This window comes from Hevea brasiliensis, chromosome 3, assembly GCF_030052815.1.
Source record: "Hevea brasiliensis isolate MT/VB/25A 57/8 chromosome 3, ASM3005281v1, whole genome shotgun sequence".
Lineage (NCBI taxonomy): Eukaryota > Viridiplantae > Streptophyta > Magnoliopsida > Malpighiales > Euphorbiaceae > Hevea > Hevea brasiliensis.
The window spans coordinates 110956309-110976385 of NC_079495.1; the positions used below are offsets into that span (position 1 = coordinate 110956309).

A 20077-nucleotide genomic window follows, 5' to 3' on the forward strand; every position below is an offset into this window, starting at 1 on the left:
ATATATACATAAATTATTTTGAATCAAAATTTATAAAAATTCTCATTGGTATATAAAATTAAGGATTTAAGATTTCTTTTAAATATTAAATTTATAATATATTCTAAGAATATAAATATATAAATTTTATTTACTTTATAAATATCAGATAAATTTAAAGATGAGAAGTATAATTCAAGAATTGATTAAATTTTCGAATAAGAATCTGGCAAAAAAAATTTTTTAAGGATATATTTTTTTATTGGTTATAAATCATAGATATCTTTTAATTGAATACTCACCTTATTTAAAACATATACCTTAAAACATATACCGATAAAATTGGATATCCTTTTGATCAGCATGTTATGCATATTGAAATTAATTCATCAAGTTAATAAAATATATGGATGTTCCAGGGTAACTAATTAAAGATTTGATGATCCAATTTCTTGATCCTTCCTTTTCATATTGCACTTCTGTTTATAATTATAACAACTGCTAAGGAAAATGTAAAAAAGAATTCACAAGATGAACACCACGCTCGTGAACAAATCGAAATCAGTAAGGTGGGATTTCATAAATATCATGATCTTCATCGCAGAAAGCCTAGGCAACTGAAGTTATTGCCATTTGAAAGTGTGAAAACATCTCTCTCTCTCTCTCTCTCTCTCTCTCTCTCTCTCTACAACTAAGTAGTAATGGTAAATACACAAAAAGGGTAAAAAAAAAAAAAAAAAAAACATAAGCCATCTTCTCCTTCAGCATCTCACAGTAGAATTCTCACTTTGCATGGCCAGTTTTCCTTTTCACATCAGCAGCAACTAGATGTCTTCCAAGCTTGCTTGTGACTGGACTAACCCCATTGCGTTTCTTTGATGGAGAAGGAATTAGTGATGGAATTAAACTCCTGCTTCAGAAACCAAAGATAAAGAAAATGGTTAGTAATAACAAAGAAAATTCTCTTACAAAGCAGCAGCATTCTCTGTACTCCACTTCCACATTAAAAATGCAATGGAACCAGGTTTGATCTAGTTGGTAAGGTTAGGAGTTCCAATTTCCATTGAAAAGCACTCCAATACTATTCAAAGATCTTGAATGCATCCTGTTATTATGGTGAGCGCGCTCTTAAAAAGATACCTCTGATCATACGTGTCAAAATAAATGCAGATGAAAGGTTTCCATAACAATGCTGCAGCTTACAGAAAAACAACTTACTTGGTTTCTGGTCTCTTGATTGCCTTGGTATTAGTCTTCTTTGGCTTAGATCCCAACCCATTAGGAAGGCTGCTCTCTCTAGGAAGATTTGATTTCCATAGCAAGTCAGGTTCGGAAGAATCACTTGTTCCAGCCTCAAGCTCATCAGAATCAGTGGATATAACATCAGACCTACGACTCTGTGCATCAAATTCTTGGTTGTCCTTATTATTTGCAGTAGAAGTTTTATTATTGAAGGGTTGTTCTGGGTAAATCTTGGAAGGGTCTTGAGCATAACCCTGATAAAATGGCTCAGGCAATTGTCTGCTGTCTAGTTCCCATTGTCCCAGAAGGTTTTCGTCATCTCCACTCTTTATATTGTCATGCCTATTCACCATCACCTTATCTACCCAGTCACCAGAGACTGATTCTTTATCTTCCTCATTTTCATTCTGTGCAGGACTTCCAACAGGTGGCCAAGGAGGTGACTTTGTTCGCAAATCATTGAGATCTAGGCTTCTTCTTCTCAGGGAAGATGAAGAATTGCTCCTCACCTGAAGACCAGCGTAAGCATTCAGAACTTTCATGCTCCAATACCATTACTTAATAAGCAAAATTTTCCACCAGTGCAGATAATTTACCTCTATATTACCAGCATTATCCATTGATTGCCTACGACTACTATCTCCAGTTCCTGGCTTCATTCTTAGTCTTTCTGGGGTGCTGCATCCAGAATTTTGCGAATGCTCTGAATCTCCCTCCTTCCTAACTAAGGCCGCCTTAAGGTTAGCAATCTGAGAGCAGATTAAAAAGAAAATGTTCATTGTACTTCTGGATGCAATAAGCAGGGCTAAGAGAATGGCTTAGGCATAATTAATACTTTCTTATACAATAAAGAAACACGTAGTTGAGTTCTTTATCATGCAAAATGAACAGACCTGCTCTTTTAGCTCCTTCACCTCAGAACTATCTTTATTAACTCGAGCAGCACCAAGCTCAACTGTGGCAACCCTTTCAGCAAATTTAAGTGTACTAATTGTTTCACCAAGAGCATCATGCTCAGGACTTATGTGGACAAACATGAGCGTTTTGGCCTGCCCTCCTGATAGATATGGAGACCAGAAAAAATCTTAGAAAGATATTGCATTAATTGGAGAAGGAAAAGTGAATGTGTTTGGTTAATCTTACGTACCAAGGGAATCTTGGAGTAGTTGAGTGAGTTTACTATTCCTGTAGGGAACATGAGAACTTTTTTGAGCAAGAGAGGAAATCACATCTCCTAAAGCAGAAAGAGATTTATTGATATGTTGTGCTTCCTTCAATCTATCTCCAGTCACCTCAGATTTATCAACTCTTTCACTTCCTGCTAGATCAACAAGATGCATCGAACCACGAATCATAGTTCCAGATGTGAAGTTTCTTCCTTGAACATGAACTGTCAGGCAGCTGCAAATGTTTGTTCACTATAAATATTTGATGAATATGAACTGGTAGAATAATTATTAGCTTCACCTATGATTGCTGCATAACTAAGCACAACTGAAACATAAAGCTTTTGCTAGAATATTATCTGCACCTATGAGAGCGGCTGCTCCGGTCATTCATTGCTGTAGCACTCACTGCACGATTCCTATGTCCAAGGTTCATCAAATTTATGACATCAGCTGTTGATGATACAGGTAATTGGGTTGCGTCTGGTACATTAATCCCATTCTGAGAACTGTTGCGAATTTCTAATGTATATAGGAGTTAAGAACACACAAGCAGTGGATGCAAAAGGGGGCAATGAATAATAGAACAACACTTAAACCTTAATCCCAAATTAGTTGTGTCGACTATATGCATCCTTTTTTCGCTGTTCAGTTCTATTTGAAACCAATTCGAGGGCATTGAATAATACACATTATTATAAACAAAACAAAACAAAAATTAGTTTCTTGAAGGATATCTTTTGTTTATACCATCACTAGCAAGGAGATCCCTCACTTGCTCATTGTAAATCTCTAGCATTTGGACAGAGATTTCATAGCAAATAATTTCCTTTCTTTGATCTGACAGAAGAAAAAGATCACTCAATGCCCTGTAGTTTACACCTTGGCTCTCCTCTGTAAGTTCATCCGGGCCACTCTGGATTATTAAATGATATGAGTAAACAAATGTTATGGAAAATAAATAAATAAATATCATCTTACAGCACTATGATATGATGTATACTCTCACCATAGTATAAGTTTTCCCAGATCCTGTTTGGCCATAAGCAAATATACAAACATTGTATCCATCAAGAACCGACCGAATCAAAGGCTGAGTGTCTGCAAATACTTCCTCTTGAAAAACAGAAAAATAAATAATAAAGATGAATGCTTTTAAGAAGGATGCATATTGAAAAAAGGAGCAATATGAAGCCTTAAAAACCTTGAGTTGCCGTGGGACCAAAAACTTTGTTGAAATTAAATGATTTTCTTCCTTCTTTGCCATATTTTGAAGGAGTGATTATTGTAATGTTTCCTTCTTCTATGTGATCCACAGTACTGAAACGGTTTGGTTGCCCAGGCAAGAAGGGTCTCACTCGGCAGTATACTCTAATATTTCCTAATCAAACATATTGGATTGCTATTAAACCAAGCTGAGAAACTTAGCACATAAATAGTAACAGAGCCATTAAATCAAACTTCGAACTTTAAACCAATAACAATGGATACCTTTGAGGTCCTGAACTTGATTGTATAACTTGCGGTTTTCTTCAAGGACTCTCTGGTATCCTGAAGCAGCATGAGCTAGGCCATACAAGTGCTTGCCTATGACAAAAAATGATAATAATTTATAATCGTTCATGATTCATTCCTCTTCTAATAATCTTTTTTGTTTTTATAAAATGCACATGAGCAATAACTTTACCTAGAATGTTGAACTCCTCCTGATACTTAATCTTCAAAAACTGCATTCCTGTTTTCGTGGAGTGAAGGGCATGTTTCAGTTCCTACGGGCACCAAAATGTTCACTAATTAAATATTTCTGGTAAGGTTCAAAGATTTTAGAGTGCTATGCAACCATGATTACCTGAATATGTTTATGTTGCTGTTCCACCATCATTTGCTGCTTCAAAAGCTGAATTTTTGATTTCTCATCATGAATATCATCCTCTTGACTGCAGTATTCTTCTGCTGTGATTCCTGAGGAAGCTTCTTCTGCTTTGATTGGTGTAGAAGTTTCTTCTTCCATCTTAATCATTGGCATTATTTAAAACAAAATATCATCAACTAAAACAGAACCTAAGCCTGAATTTCAATCCAAATGATGCAAATTCATTGCCCAATCCGAGATCTCTGTCATGTAAAAGAAACCCATACCTTTATATCACTAGATGTTGTTTCAAGAGACATGCCAGGGCTAGATGCTACCAAGTCTTTTGCTGTTGCTTTCATCTGTCAGATTACCAAAAATAATTAACAACTCTCTTAGATAAATAGTTCTACATCAAGATTATTAGACTTCACATTAATCACATTTTGAGAAACAAAGCTCCTCACCAGTTCTTGTTGGCTCACAAGTCGACGCTCAAACTCCTCCATGACTTTATTCAACATAGATTCTACAATCTGTTATCCATAAATGATTCCTTAGTTAAAACAAAATAAAAAAAATTGGAAAGTTGGCTCAGATCAGATTGGAAATAATTTTTTTTTTCTGTTTGATTCCTTGTGTATTACTGTTCAGTACCCTTCTAACAGAACTATAAGCAGTCTATGAGTCTAACAAGAAACAAGAAGAATCAGTACATATGGTATTTCTTCTTGCTTCTTATTCGAAATAACTGCACGCACAAGCATGTGCAACGAACGAGAGGCACTCTGCAAAATTAGAAAGCAAATAAATAAGCTTTTAGTTGTTTTTGTTTGATATCACAAGAAAACATCGAGAAACAGCTAAGCTCAGCTTACTGACTGATTCATTGAGGTCATGGCCAAGATCATCGTAGGAAAAATGATCACCACCACTGGGCAAAGACGTGGTCCGCGAAAAGGAATTCATGAAAGGTTCTGTAACTTTTCTCATGAAGGGTTTCCCAGTTCCACTGTGTTGGGGTTTTAAACTTCCACCATATTTCCATGTTCCAACTCCACCATTTTGTTTCCACTCGTTATATGATTTAAGTGCTAATACGCAGTTCACAACTCGAGCAGATTTCCCTCCCTGAAAATTCAAGAAATGCACAAATGTCATAAACGAAAGAAAACTTTCACTATGTGATAGGAAATTGGCAAGGTATTTTCAAGATTTTCCCTTCCATGTTAGTGATGTAGTAATGTTAACTTCAACTCTTACCTGCCCCAGATCAGAGGCTTCAAAGGTTGGAAGGCCCATTTCCTCCACAGCAACAAGGAAGTTTCTTACATTTTCAAAGTACTGAAATGCAGATAGAGCTGCCCCATCAGGAACCGTGACAGAATCACAAGGGCCTTCCACCACCTGACAAAATTCCAGGCAAAAATTCCACCAAATGTTTCATCAAAATCAAGTGCATAGTTACTTAAAATGAAATTAAGTAAAAAGCCGAGTTGAATCATACCTTTGGCACTGCTCCAGGTTGAACCTTGTTAATGACATTGCACAAGATTATCCCACTTCGCAATCCAAGCAGGAATTCTTCTTCCGAGGGTTCTGCAGGCAAATCTTTACCCCCAACAACTCCAATCATTTTTCGAAGCCACCCAGCTGCTTCATACCTTCTAAGGGCTGCAAAAAAAAGGCACCAACATGAATTTCTATGAGTTTTGCTGCTTCTTTTTCTTCTTCTTATAGCAACCAAAATTTAACAATTCCAATATTCCATGCAACCCCAGTAATGAAATTTCTCCAAAATCTAAACGCAAGCAACAACACCATTCTAAAATGATCATATGGAATATGCATTCAGAAACTCCAATTTCAAGGCTAAAGGTGGAATCCTCTCAACATTATGGAAGATATACTACTCAAATCCCACAAATTTAAACGCCATCACAATCGAAAAAAATGAACCGCCTAATCAAGAAAACTCAACAGCATATACAATCCCAATATTTGATATTGAAAGAAACAAGAAAAGGAAAAAAAATGTGGAACAAGAAAAGAAAAAAAAAAAAAAAGAAAAAGGAAAAGAAAAGAAACAAAGCGAAAGGTGACAAACAAGAAACGAAGATAAAGATTATCTAGAACATACAAGCTTCATCAGCTTTTCTTGAAGCCAAATCAATTTCTCTTGATCTAGTCCCAGTTCCATTCCCATGTTGTTGAAGAATTTCCTCCACAACAGAAACCACAGAGAAAGGCAATACTTGCTCAGTTGCCATTTTTCTCCAACAAATCAAAACGCACCAGTAACAGTACCCTCTAAAAATTTGAAAGATCCTGTTTCAGAAAATCCCTTCTCAAATACAATCCATTTAACCCTCAAGAGCCCAAAAAAGGCTCCAAAATACACAAACCAGGAAGATTCACAGGTATATATGTAAAATGCATATATCTATATCTATCTATATGTGTGTGTGTGTGTGTATATATATATATATGTACTCTTAGAGACGAGAGAAAGGATATATGTAGATGTTGAGAGCTATCTGAAGGTATAGATGGAAGGTTTTTTGAGTTATAGAGAGAGAAAGAAAGAAAGACAATGGAGCCTTCGGTAAGATTTTCTCTCACTTTCTCTCAGTTTCTTTCTCTTTCTCTCTTCCTCCGTTGAAGGGGAAAAGAGCTCTCTCATCGAACCTGGTTCCGAGCCTCCCAGTTTTGTGAGCGAAACGGTTCATTTTTTTGCGGGTAAAGCAACTGAAGCGCTAATTTTACAACACCCCCTCCTTTTTTCCTTAAAAAGAAAAATAAATAAATAAATCTCTTTTTATTTATTTTAATAATATTATTATTTTTTTAACATAGGCTTTAAAATATTTATTTTTTCTTTTATATTATCTATTGATGTTGAAAGGTTAAAAAATATTTTTTAAAAGAATATTATTTGAAATAATATTTGAAAATTTTATTTAATTATTTTAAAATTTTTATAATTAAAATATACTAGTTTTAATTTTAAATTAACTTTCTTAAAACCCTTCACAATATTAATTTCAATAACAATATTAAATAAATTTTTAATGATATTAAAAAGAATTTATGAAATATTTATTTTAATTTTATTAATTTATTTATTTTATAAATATAAGTGACTTAGAAGTGAAGGTGTGAATCAAGAAAGTAATGATTTTAACATTAGTGAGTTACCCATTTTGAATATCACCCTCAGTTCAAGTGTGAAGTATCATATATATATATATATATAATTAAGAATTTATTTTTATTATTTATTTATTTTTAATATTTTATGATAATTGATTTACTCACGATGAGAAGAAAAATAAAAAATGTAGAAGTAGAATTTCATTTTCTACGAGAAGTATAATTTCACTATCATCTTAAAGACAGTAGATCAAAGGAATGCATCAAGAAATATTCTAAAAGGATATTAATTAATTAAATTTGATGAGGAAATATAAATAAATATGCTGCTTTCACCTATATATTAATTTTTATTAATTAAATATATAAATTAAATTATACACCTAAATATATTTACAAATTTTCCCTTTTCATGTCACAATTTGGCACCTACAGAAATGTGAATTAATTGGTACATGTAATATCCTAGTCATCTTTTGTGATTATAAGTTAATTATTTAATTTATTTAATATTTAAAGTATATAATCAATTTTATTTTTTATTTTTTTTTATTAATGAATGATGTGGTTGATTCTTGTTCATTCATAGACTAGGCATGCGATCATAATTAGAGAACCTTTCCCTCTCTATATATGTATATATATTAATAATAAACAAATTAATTAGGTCTTGAATGACATATGATAATGATTATTGCCACCTTAATTTGTTTTGTATTTTCTTTAACACTTCCACCTTTAATTATGGTACTTAACAAAAATTAAATTAACTTGATTCTCTTGATAATTTTACTTGGAAATGTTGATCTTCTATAATTAAGGTCAATTATTTTTAATGATCATGCATGCATCCTTTAATTAATTTGATGGGTATTTTATTTTTTTAATATTTACTTGTTGTAATAATATTCTTTAACATAATTAATTATTTTAATATCCATTTGGTTTATAATTAGCCTCACTTTATTAATTATTTACAGCCTAAGTAGGGCTGTAAATATGCCAATAGGCCAAAGGCTTCATTGTCAATTCAAGCTCTTCCCTTCCCTCCAACGTCTATAAGTATTTAAACATGTGGTTTGGATCCGAACCTGATCGATATATATTAGATTCGGATGATTAATTAATTTTTAGAAAGATGATTAAATAAACATTAAAAAAAGAATTAGTGGGTCCTTGAAATAGTGGTCCAAAAGTGGGGGCCCAGGGCACCATGCCGGCATGTATTGGGGAGTGTCGGACCAATCTCAACCATTGAAACAAAGTGGGCTCCATTGGCCAGGCTAAAGACCTATCACTACATGTTGATGAAACAAAATCATCATCAAAATCACAAGCTTCTCACCATTTTCTTTTACAAAAACTCTTTTGCAATAAGACTATTGAGTTTTAATAAGCCTTTAATGCCAAGGATTTTAAGATAGACTAGTGCTTTTTAGCCCATAATTTAGGGTAGAGAATACTAATCTCCTCAATTAAATTCATACTCTTTTTATATAATCACGATGATTATCATTCGATCTTAATGTGTAGAGTTTGTGCCACAATGAAATTTGTATTTAAACATTACACATAAGAAAACATGAACAGGAAAAATTGAATATAAATTAAATAAACAAGTAGACATATCTTTAATATCAAATCACCAATTGAAGTGTTACTGAATGATTGAATATATGACTTTAGGATTTTAGTAATAACAACACAGAAAATGAAGATCATATTGTGAATTGGTCTACCACCATTTGGTAATTCAATATATGCAATAAACCCACCACTCCCTTTCCCTTTCTTCAAACCAATGTCCCTAATCACAATAGAAGATTTTTTGGGAACCTTTTCTTTAGTGTCATTTAATTTGTTCAAGCTCCAAATTTTCTTTATCACTAAACATGATCATTGTGCACATGCTGTTGGAGAGTCGTCTATATCAAGAATTAACTCAATGTTGGGAAAATTTAGGGTTTGCAATGTATTATTAAAAAGTTGTGTCCCTTTAGATTTAGACATCAACATTCCAAAGAAAAAGGGTGTCTTGCAGCTTTTGACAAGAAACATACTTAACATACTTTGGGATAAAGGGTATATGAACATCTAGAATTTAGGACAAAGGCATGGGGTGCAAGACATGCCTCTAGATGTTATTCATAAAATTAGTTGTGCAAAAATCATTTGTTTATCACACTTATTGGACTTGTGATTTTGTGACCAAGTTTGCATTTATTTGTTACGAACCAAAAAATAATTGATTATCGCCTAGATCAGCTTTATTTGAATTCTTTATTTATTATTTTTTTTTTATGTTGTTAAGTAGATATTTAATCAATGTAATAGTTAAAAATTGATAAAAAAAAATTAAATTTTATTTATTGGATTGAATGGAGGCACAATGGGTTAGTTAATAATTGATAGGCAATACAACGGAAGGTAATCATTTTAATTTTTTTTACTATAAAAGTGAATAATTTATAAATAGATAGATGGAGATACTCGAACTCGAGACTTCTCCATTTTCTATACCTTAAAGGTAAATAAAAACTAATCATGCTATAAGATAAAGAATGATTAGAATTAAAATGGTTATTAAAAAATAAAAATGAAATGATTAGATCCACTAAGCACTTTAAAGTTTTAAAATTTCCAAAGAAATGGTTACATTTAAATCGGAAAGAAGTAATCATAGACTATAAATTACACTTAGACATTAAATAATGAAGAATCCTAGTTCAATTCAATGGATGGGAATAGTTCAAGGCTTTATTTTGAAGTTAAAGTATTGTTGGTGGGTTGATTTAGACTTGGCGATAAGGGGGTCTCTATTGCACCAATTGCCTAGCTACCAAGACCTAACGCAGTGAATTTATTACCTTAAATACAAGGATCAAAAGTTCCATCTTTTGGCCCATTTTTCTGCAAATAAAATACCCTAACATTCAAGATCCTATAAGAAAAAAAAAATGAAGAGAACCCTTAAGTTCAAGGGTAGGCAGAGAAAGAAGAGTTGAAGTCAATAGAATGGGTCCAATTTCCCCTTTTTTTTTTCTTGAGGTCCCAATCTCAAGTGCATTATTATGGTCCATAAAGTTTATTTCAATCCTTATATTATAAAATCCTAGCTTATAAAACGACCACATGTATGTCATAGTGATTAGGTTGAGTTAGATGTGACTCATTCCCAAGAAATCATGAAACCTTACCATGCCAATTTCTTTTGGCCACACCTTATTCTATTAGAGGACCAATTTATATATAATGAACAAGAGGTTGAAAGCCTCAAAGGGAAGGATCATATAAAAACTATATATTCACTAGTAGTCTAGTTATTAAGTGTTCATCACTTTTAATATTCTTCACATTCTTATGGCACTTGTATTTTCTTGGTCCAACAATTTTTTCAAGATATTTTTTTCCCAACACAACACAAAGCATATAGATATGCATAAATAAAAATAAGGTGATGAAATGAATAATAATGCAATGGAGAGAGTACATTGTTTATATCTCAAACTTTGATCAAAATCATCATGTTCAATCACATATTCTTTTATGGTTGCAATTCTTTCAATATCCTTTCTTTTCAATACAAGCCATGTGTCCAAGTCACCTCATGAAGCCCCAAGCTAGCATTTGATGATATAGATAGTTTAACTAATAATATACTTTTAACTCCCTTTAATTAGGACCCAAATACATGTGGATTAGCCAAATTTTGTATGTCATGCGGCAAATTAATGGTCAAATTTTCTTAATAAGAAAAAAAAAAAGAGATAAAGGTCTAACAAAGCTTTATTAAGTCATATGACTTGTACAATTATTGTATCCAAACCCTTTTAATCTTAAATTTATATCAATAAAAGAGAAAAAAAAGAGAGATGATATACCAATAAACTTTAGCTCAATAGTATTGCAACTATTTCTATAACTGCGAAGTCTTGAATCGAGTCTTAATCGAAATTAGTTATACTAAAAAAGAAAAAAAAAAAAGAGAAGATAACAATGTTTTTCTTTAGGGGCAAAGATTCTATTGTAGGAAGGGATAACAAACTCTCTCTTTTATCCTTAATTTAAATTCTTGATTATTAGTTCCCATTCATTGTATGGGGATGGTCCAAAATTTGGGAATGATGTTGGTAGCTGAAGAAACTTTTGAAATACTATAGTCATATATGGTTGTCATTGAATTGGACAACTCCTCTCTTGAATCCCTAGGTGGGGAGAGAAAAAAAAAAAGAAGAAACCCATGAATTGCTTCTATATTTGTATATGCATATACCTTGATGTATCTATATATGCTTTGTAATTATATATAAATGGGAATTTTAATAATGGAGAACAAGTTCTCATAATCATGCACTACTAGCAAAAAGCTACACCTACCTAGCTAGAAGTTGGATTCATAGAAGCTTTTAGTGATTAACTATGAAGAATGTAGGTCCTAGTTACCAAATTCCCTTTAGCTATGTTGATCCTCAGTTTAATCCTTTAGCTATGTTGATCCTCAGTTTAATTTTCTCTAATATGGGCTATTTTTTCTTTGTATTTTATTTATTTATTTATTTATTATACTTTTTGTTGTGATGTAATTTTCATTAGAGTGCCTTAGTTCCTTCCTCACCCTCCTAAAACAGCATTGTAACCACCCCAATGTAGCTAGGTATTTTTTTCATTTTTAACCCCTATTTCTTGACAAAAATTTTCCATGAAAGAAATGAAACTCAGCATAAGTTGCATCCCTCCTGGAGATACACAACTTAAAAAATTATTCTCCAACTGAATTTTTGAGTTGTATAAAACAATTAGAGATAACAACGGGTAGGGTATTCGTAAAAATTATCCTATCCGAATCCGAATTCGATTAATATTATCAAAACTCAAACTCATTTCAAACCCGATTAAAATTTATTCTTAATTATCTAAACCTGTCCCAAACTCAACTATTATTACTCGGTAAATATTCGACCCGTTTAATTTTATATATTTTAATTAATAATATATAAAAAAATTTTATTTTTATTAATAATTTATATTTTAAAAATTTAATAATTTCATAAAATATTTCAATTTTATTTTATATAAAATAAAATATATAAAAATTTATAAATATTATTATAAAAAATATATATTTATATTTAATTAAATATTTATATAAACAGATTCAGATAACGGATATCCAATATGTAAAATCTGAATCCGGCTCAAACATGTCACGGGTATTAAATTTCAAATTCAATCTATTCCAAACTCGATTATATACTATTCAAATTCATTTTATTAGGGTTCGATCGGATTGAGGACCTGAAACAACTTGACTCGTTGCTATCCCTAAAAACAATACAAGCCATGAGAGTAGGTGGGTATGAGAACCCAAGGGAATGATTTGGGTCTAAAAAAAAATTAAGGGCCTAGAGATTAAGTGAATATAGTAGCTGAATCTGAGATTTTGGCCGATTGCACAACCCACCAAAATATTTAAATTATGTTACTTGATTAGCCCCAAAACCATAAAGATCAAGAATTTTTTTTTTTTAAAGAATATGAATACACAGTATATTCAGGTAGATCATGTATAATTATAACAAAATTAGGATGTCATTAATTGGTTACACTATGATCTATCACCTATCTTGTAATTTAGGATATTAAAAATTAAATTCTAACAGCTTTTATCTCATTTAAATTTTATAAAATATTAAAAAAAATTAAAATAGCCAAAATTAAAATGCATTTACATTAAAATCAATAAATGAACAATCATAAAAATTGAATCAAAAGTATATATATCAACATTTTAAGATATTAGACTATGTTTGATATATGAGATAAAAGATGTAATGAAATTATGAATATATTATATATTTTATTATTTTATTTGATTATATAAAAATAATAATTAATAATTATATTACATTATATTATATAAATCATTTTATTATATAATTAACTACATTATATATTTTTTCCGTAAGATTAATTAAATTCCATTTAATTAAGGGTTTAGTACATTAAGAGGGCTAGAAGGCCCACCTAACAGAAACAACAACCTAGTTACCCAAACTTCATAACAAAGCCCATATAGCTCAACCAAATCCACCTTAGATAGCAGGTAGCATACAATGTATTCTTCGCAGCACCCAGCTACAATGCCGCCACCGCCAATCACTCATGGAAGGAAGACCTGGTAAACAAATTAGCAAGGAAAAACTCCTAACAAAAGCCATTGACCAGCTTAAAGCATTCAAAAACATAGAGGAACCTCAGGCTCGAGATTGCCATCCATGTGCAGGAGGCTGTTGAAAATCATTGACAACTAACTTATGGAAGACAAAAATGGTGGAAGAAAGTAGAGCTCTGATCGATCTCTCAATCTCTTATAGCCAAAAGGGACACCCACTCACTCAGGTTAACTCTTGAACCCTTAGGTTGCTTTTCTTTCCTAAGAAACTAATACTTCAATCACCGAGCCAAGAGGGTTGCTAAGGACCTGAGAAACTTTAACAATCCCAAAAGGGCTCTATTTACATCCCAAAGCAAACGCACAGACATCAACCACGGGAGACCTTCTATGCCCATATGGGGGGAAAGGAAAGCCTCAAACTAAGCAAAGACCAAGAACTAAGGAATAGAGAAAAAAAAAACAAAAAAAAAAGCTTCTCTCTAGTTGTAGAGAGAGAGTAGTCCTCAGTTAATTACATATCATATCAAATATATCCTTAAATTTTATCATTAAAATAAAATATTATTTTCATTTAAATCAACATGAAACTCTATATATGATTGCCTATGACTATATTTGATAACAGCTTAATTTTTAATATTTTGATTATAGTTAAAATATTATTTTTTTATTTATATTATTTAGTGATATAATATTTATATTAATATTTAGATATTGAAAGTGTTATTCATAAAAAATTATCTTTTAATTTTTAAAATTTTTTTATATATATTTAATGATTAATTTAATAAATATTTTTATTAAAATTTTTATTTTAAATTACTATATAAATAATTAATAATTAATATTTAATAATTAATAATTATTAAAATAATTAATAAATATAAAAATAAATAATAATCATAAAATAGTAAATTCGTATAAAAATAACTAATATTATTAAATAAATTATCAAAAAATAATCCCAAATTTCTATAAAAATCAAAATTGAGGACAACCAATAAAAGTTATTGAACCTGTTTGGTAGTTACCGTTAAAGTTGCGGCTCAAAAATATATATTTTTTAAAATATATTAATGAAAAATATTAAAATTAAAAAATAAATAATTTTTTTTTTCAATATATTTAAAATAGTCTTTTTAGAAATATTTTTGAATTTAAAAAAAATTAAAATTCAATGTGAAACAGGACTTGTGGTGTTGAAATGTACGGCGTAGATAATCCATGTGTGGTGGTGGCCGGCCTGTTGCTCAATGATATGATAAGGAAATAACATTGTTTTGAGTGATGATGGTCCGCCGATGTAACTTATCATTTTAGTCAATTGTTCAATTGGTAAATAAGAAAACAGAGGAAGGACATATAAGTAATTTCGATTGAGCTATAAAAATGCACTATTCATAATAAATTAAAATTTAAGTTAATTTTATTGCCAAAAAAAAGTTAATTTAATTCAATTTTAAAATAATTAAAATTTTAAAGTATTATAAAATAAAATAAAAAATGATTATTATTATTATTAACTGAATTATAAATATTAAATAATAAAATTTTGAATGTGAGATCTTTTTTTTCTTTTAAATAGGGCTTTCGCTCAAGCGATGCTATTTTAGGAAACACGTGCAATTATTAGACTTCTAGGTGAAATTACAGATAAAACCTGAAAAAAGACTTGAAAGGCCGATTCTTTCAGAGGACATTTTGGGCATTAAGAATACCACCGATAAGATCGCGTACGCCATTAAGTATCAACGTTCACAATATTTTCAAAAAAAATCTGGCGATTTTTATTTAATTTAAAAAAATAAAACAAATAATTATTTATTTACTTAAATGAAAAATAAAAAACGACAGCGCATCAGGAACGCAACAACCGAAACGAAAAAGCGCATCAAAATAGTTTCTGAATTTCAAGAAACATTTTCTCAGTTTTCAACTCGTTTCTTCCTCCTTTCAGGTACCAAACCCCACCCCTCCCCTCCCCTGAGTTTCTTGTTCTCTCCCTCTAGCTCTGTATATACGTATTTGTATTTGTATAATTTTTTTTGAGCTTTGTATTGGAACAATTGATTCCCGGTTTCTTCAATTTTCAATCTTTTTTTATTATTTATTTTTGAAAATTTGTTTTTGGGCTTTGGAGGATTTGAATGATTAATTCAATTCTTATATTATATTTAGATATATAAATATTTCTCTTTCGCTTCCTTAATTAAAATAGCTCCTCCAGAAAGGGACCTAAAAATGGTGATTTTATTAGTGGGTTTGTGTTTTTAATTTTTTTCTTGTTTGATTGGTTATTTAAAGCATTTATAACATGGAAAACTTTTATAATCTTTATTTTTGTGATCTGGTTTTTTCTTGTTTTTGATTTTTTTGTCGGTTATTTTTGTTTTTCTGTGTTATTACAGATCGATTGCGAGAAAGAATTGGTAAAATAGGGATAATTTCTTTGAGGGATTACTGTGTATTAATCTTATAACCCCATTTGAGTACAACCAAAGCAAGAAACAAAGTAAACGAATTCAAGAATCTTGGGATTTGTTTTGATGCGATTTGATTTGATGTAGCCGTGTGAAATAAAGAATCTTTATAATGGTATTTATTGGGTTAAAAATTGTGGTTTAATTTTTAGGTTCTTGGTCTTCTCTTTTTTGTGTGTACAAAATAGATGGGAAGAGGAGGGAAGGTTAATTGTAAGAGAAATTTTAAGAAGAGGGTTAGGTCTAAAGATAAGGGTTCTGATGATTCAGATGAGGATTATGTGGTTGAAATTGAGGAAAATGCATCTGATGATGATTCAGAGGATTTGGGCAATTCTTTAGATGATTATGCATCAGAGGAGAGTTTTGGTAGTTATGTAGAAGAGGAGGAGGAGGAGGAGGAGGAGGAAGAGGAGTTTAGGAATGTTAGATCCAAAAATAACAAGCGTTCTCAACCAAATGGAAAAATTGGCGGTAAAACTTCACGGAAAAGAAAAAGGGTATCTTATGAGGAGGAAGATGAGGATTATGTTCATGATGACAATGATGATGGCGATGATGAGGAATTCACTCTTGATGAAGATGATGATTTTCTGGATGAGGATGAAGAATTAACAATGAAAAAGAAGAGTAATAACATGAAAGTGGGCAAGAGGAGGAGGCAGAAAAGGGGCTTCGGGCAAGGTCCAAGGAAACTGAGGAAATCCAGGGTTTCTAAGAAGCCTTCAGTAAAGAAAGGAAGAAACAACCATAGGTCGAGGAAGAAAGGAAGTTGTGAATATGATGATGAATATGATGTTGATTTTATAGATGATAGTGCAGATGTAAGAGAAAAGAGCAGGAAGAATTCAGGTGTGAGAAGGAGGAGGTTCGCCGTATATTCAGATTCAGATTTTATGCCTTCTGGATCATCTGATTATGAATTTACAGTCTCAGATGAAGAGAGAGAGCAGGTGAGAGAAGCCAGTGAGTTGTACGGAGAACTAAGGACTAGTTTGAGGAGTTCATCGTCTATACAGAAATTTCAGGAGAATGGGGATTTATGTCAACAAGGCAAACCCATTGCAAGAAAAGGTAAGGAGAAGGTAAAGGAAGTAATAGCTGAGGTGGGAAAGCAGGTGTGTGGAATTTGCCTCTCAGAAGAGGATAAAAGAAGATTGCGGGGAACACTGAATTGCTGTAGTCACTATTTCTGCTTCACTTGCATCATGGAATGGTCAAAAGTAGAGTCCCGTTGCCCTTTGTGCAAGCAGAGGTTTAAGACAATAACTAAGAATGGAAGAGTCGGTGTGGGAGTTGATCTAAGAAATGTGGTGATACAAGTCCCCAAGCGGGATCAGGTCTCTCTTGTATCTTTCTTCCTATTGTGTAACCGTCATTATTTTCATTCTTTATTTGTTTCTTATTTCCTGTTTTGGATTGTGTTATTGCTTTATATAGGTCTATCAACCATCAGAAGAAGAAATAAGGAGCTTTATTGACCCATATGAGAATGTGATTTGTACAGAATGCCATGAAGGTGGGGATGATGGCCTTATGTTACTATGCGATCTCTGTGATTCACCTGCACATACCTATTGTGTTGGTCTTGGGCGGCAAGTGCCTGAAGGTAATTGGTATTGTGATGGCTGTCGACCTGTTGCTCTGGGATCCTCAAGCTCTCAAGCTCAGGAGCCTTTGCCAGATCAAACGACAACAAGCAGCATGTTCAACCGACCATCTCCTGTTGCAAATAATCGTGAAGATTTAGACCCCACTTCAGAGCCTTCACCTCGTCTGGCATTCTCTCAAGGAGTTGGGAATCTTTCGTCTCGAAGATTTCCCACGGGAGATGTTCAGGCAGCTTCTCCAGTATCTGGAGCAGGGGCAGTAACTCTGTCAGCGAGACGCCAGATACACCGCCATATACAAAATCTCCTTTCTACTCACAGAATGAATAATATGGCTAGCAGAGCTGATGGCATTTCACCTGCCAACTTGCATAATGACCTTTCAAACCCTCCAATTGATCAATTTAGGGAGTCCTTTGTTCAAAATTCAAGGTCACAAGAAATGGGGACATCACAAAGTGCATTCCATGATGTGAGATTACAAGACCATCCCTCTTCTTCACTGCATAATAGAGACATTTTTTCTATGACATCAAGCCAACTGAGAACACAAGCAGTTCAGGATCCAACTATTACAATTACTGAGAGGTCTGTCAATTTAACATTATGGCCTGAACTCACGGGGATCAACTCTGCGTCTGGCCATGAGCAATTCCATCAGTGCAACAGCAGACCGGGCATTGCATTTGAAGTTAATTTGCCACCTCACAGAGCTAGAGAAGAGAGTCAATTCTATGCAGTAAAGGAGCAATTGCAATCAATGGTTAAAAGCCATTTGAAAAGCTTGTCTCAGGACACTGAATTAGGTATATGAAGTTACTTGAATATTTTTGTCAAGTATGTAGTTTCTATTTCCTCGTCATTATACTTGGTAGTTCTCCTGATGAATTACAGCATGATTTGGATTGGTGTTTGTAGACAATCTTGAGAAGTTTCATGAATTCTTAGTGCTTAGTAGCCCTTCTGTTCTGATGCGGTGCAGTTGTGCTGGGTGGTTTTATGTTTACTACCAGAGACGCTCAACTTGTGTTTTTTTTGGTTTCGTGCAGGCCATGAAAATTTCAAGGACATTGCTAGGAGTTCCACACATACCATCTTAGCTGCTTGCGGTCTTGAGCACAAGAGGAGTGAAGTCCAATTTGTACCCCCACCACCAATTTGCAACCATGGTGGGAGGGTGGCTGCTGGACAGACAAGTATAATGAAAGGTTTTTGCGCATCTTGTTTTGATTGTTTTGTAAGGGATGTAGTGAAGAGGATCATGGATACAAGATTGCCGCAGTGGTTAAGTTTAGCTCTTTAGTCTTTGACACGGAGTGCTTTTTTCGCACTCTCTTTTTTGTTAGGTGTTCTAGGCAAACATTTATGGTTAATTTGTTCATAGGGATATAATTGACTGACATTGAGCGTTGAAGAGCTCTATTCTTATTTGATCACGAAACCCATTGTTAAGACAAATTGATAATATTGTTATTACTGAATCCCTTCCTTTCCTTCTTACTTCTTCTTCTCCTTCTTCTTGGAGCCATGTGTTTTTGGGTGGAATGAGTTTCTATTTTGTGCTTAGGTGTGGGACAGAGATCTCACCAGCATAAGTTTCATGGTTACTATTTTTTGAATTCCGTTGATGAGCAATTGAGTACATTTGGTGCCTTGCTCCCTTTTCCCACATCCCACATTCAAATGGGATATATAAGGTAATTCTGTACTTTGTTCCCATTTGAATGTGATAGAAGAGGGCATTGCATTGATTCCGTCCTCGATCCGACACTACAGAGTTCATGTCAGATTCCATGTTTAGGCATTGACATATTGAGAGGATCAAATTTGGATTTAGCAGATGGATACGTTATTATCATGCCACCACCATAGGTGGTACATTTCTGACTAATGTAGCAAATTATTGTACATGATGAGCGAGGCCCTATGTTATATTGAATATTAAAGCTGACGTCTAAAGGGCTGCTATTTCTACATGTAATAGAGACAAAAACAAGTATTTGTCATTCAATTGGTGAAGGTGCAAGAAAGTAACAATATCCTTCTCGAAAAGGGAAGTACAGTCGGTACCTTTTTTTAAGGGTAAGATGACGGTTGTTGTCAGTTATGTTACAGATTGTGTAGGAACATGTGGGATATTGGAACGGTCTAACTAACATGCCCTTTTGACCCACCTCTCTGACATCTGCTTCCATATCTTAGTTGGGCTTTTTTTGTATCATCGGTTGCTCCATACCACGGGCAAAAGAAGATAAAATAACCAAAAACGTCTAAATATGAACTTAAAACTTGAAAAATCTGCCCATATCAATTGGAGCGAGACTATGCCTAATAACATAATAGAAAAAAGTCATCCCCAATGTGAAACCTAAAAGAGTTGGAGTGTTACAACCTGTTGACTGAAACCCAATTATTTTGTT

The 20077-nt window shown here is 32.7% G+C and overlaps 2 protein-coding genes across 2 annotated transcripts; one reads left to right on the forward strand and one right to left on the reverse strand.

Annotated features, from left to right (window-relative positions):
- Window positions 1-511: 511 nt before the first annotated feature.
- On the reverse strand, window positions 512-6869 carry LOC110639290 (kinesin-like protein KIN-14I). The gene is made up of 19 exons (XM_058144560.1): window positions 6380-6869; window positions 5747-5913; window positions 5503-5646; window positions 5122-5370; window positions 4956-5027; window positions 4707-4775; window positions 4527-4601; window positions 4237-4398; window positions 4075-4156; window positions 3879-3974; window positions 3592-3768; window positions 3397-3503; window positions 3123-3303; window positions 2753-2912; window positions 2369-2622; window positions 2115-2278; window positions 1818-1970; window positions 1198-1730; window positions 512-889 (listed from the first exon to the last, which is right to left on the reverse strand). The coding sequence occupies exons 1-19, from the start codon at window positions 6507-6509 to the stop codon at window positions 763-765; spliced, it is 3102 nt and encodes a 1033-aa protein (XP_058000543.1). The 5' UTR covers window positions 6510-6869; the 3' UTR covers window positions 512-762.
- Window positions 6870-15395: 8526 nt separating this feature from the next.
- Window positions 15396-19157, forward strand: LOC110639283 (uncharacterized). Its single transcript, XM_021790165.2, has 4 exons — window positions 15396-15524; window positions 15976-17387; window positions 17488-18463; window positions 18707-19157. Exons 2-4 carry the CDS (start codon window positions 16236-16238, stop codon window positions 18958-18960), a joined length of 2382 nt encoding a protein of 793 aa, XP_021645857.2. The 5' UTR covers window positions 15396-15524; window positions 15976-16235; the 3' UTR covers window positions 18961-19157.
- The last annotated feature ends 920 nt before the right edge of the window (window positions 19158-20077 follow it).

What these genes read in the sequence shown, in the direction of transcription:
- LOC110639290 (XM_058144560.1), bottom strand. Translation starts at nt 6,509, where the DNA reads ATGGCAACTGAGCAAGTATTGCCTTTCTCTGTGGTTTCTGTTGTGGAG. An exon ending in AAGAAAAGCTGATGAAGCTT is followed by an intron (nt 5,914 to 6,379) that starts GTATGTTCTAGA and finishes TTTTTTTTGCAG; the next exon opens with CCCTTAGAAGGTATGAAGCA. An exon ending in TCAAGTTCAGGACCTCAAAG is followed by an intron (nt 3,769 to 3,878) that starts GTATCCATTGTT and finishes ATGTTTGATTAG; the next exon opens with GAAATATTAGAGTATACTGC.
- LOC110639283 (XM_021790165.2), top strand. Translation starts at nt 16,236, where the DNA reads ATGGGAAGAGGAGGGAAGGTTAATTGTAAGAGAAATTTTAAGAAGAGG. An exon ending in AAGTCCCCAAGCGGGATCAG is followed by an intron (nt 17,388 to 17,487) that starts GTCTCTCTTGTA and finishes TGCTTTATATAG; the next exon opens with GTCTATCAACCATCAGAAGA. An exon ending in GTCTCAGGACACTGAATTAG is followed by an intron (nt 18,464 to 18,706) that starts GTATATGAAGTT and finishes GGTTTCGTGCAG; the next exon opens with GCCATGAAAATTTCAAGGAC.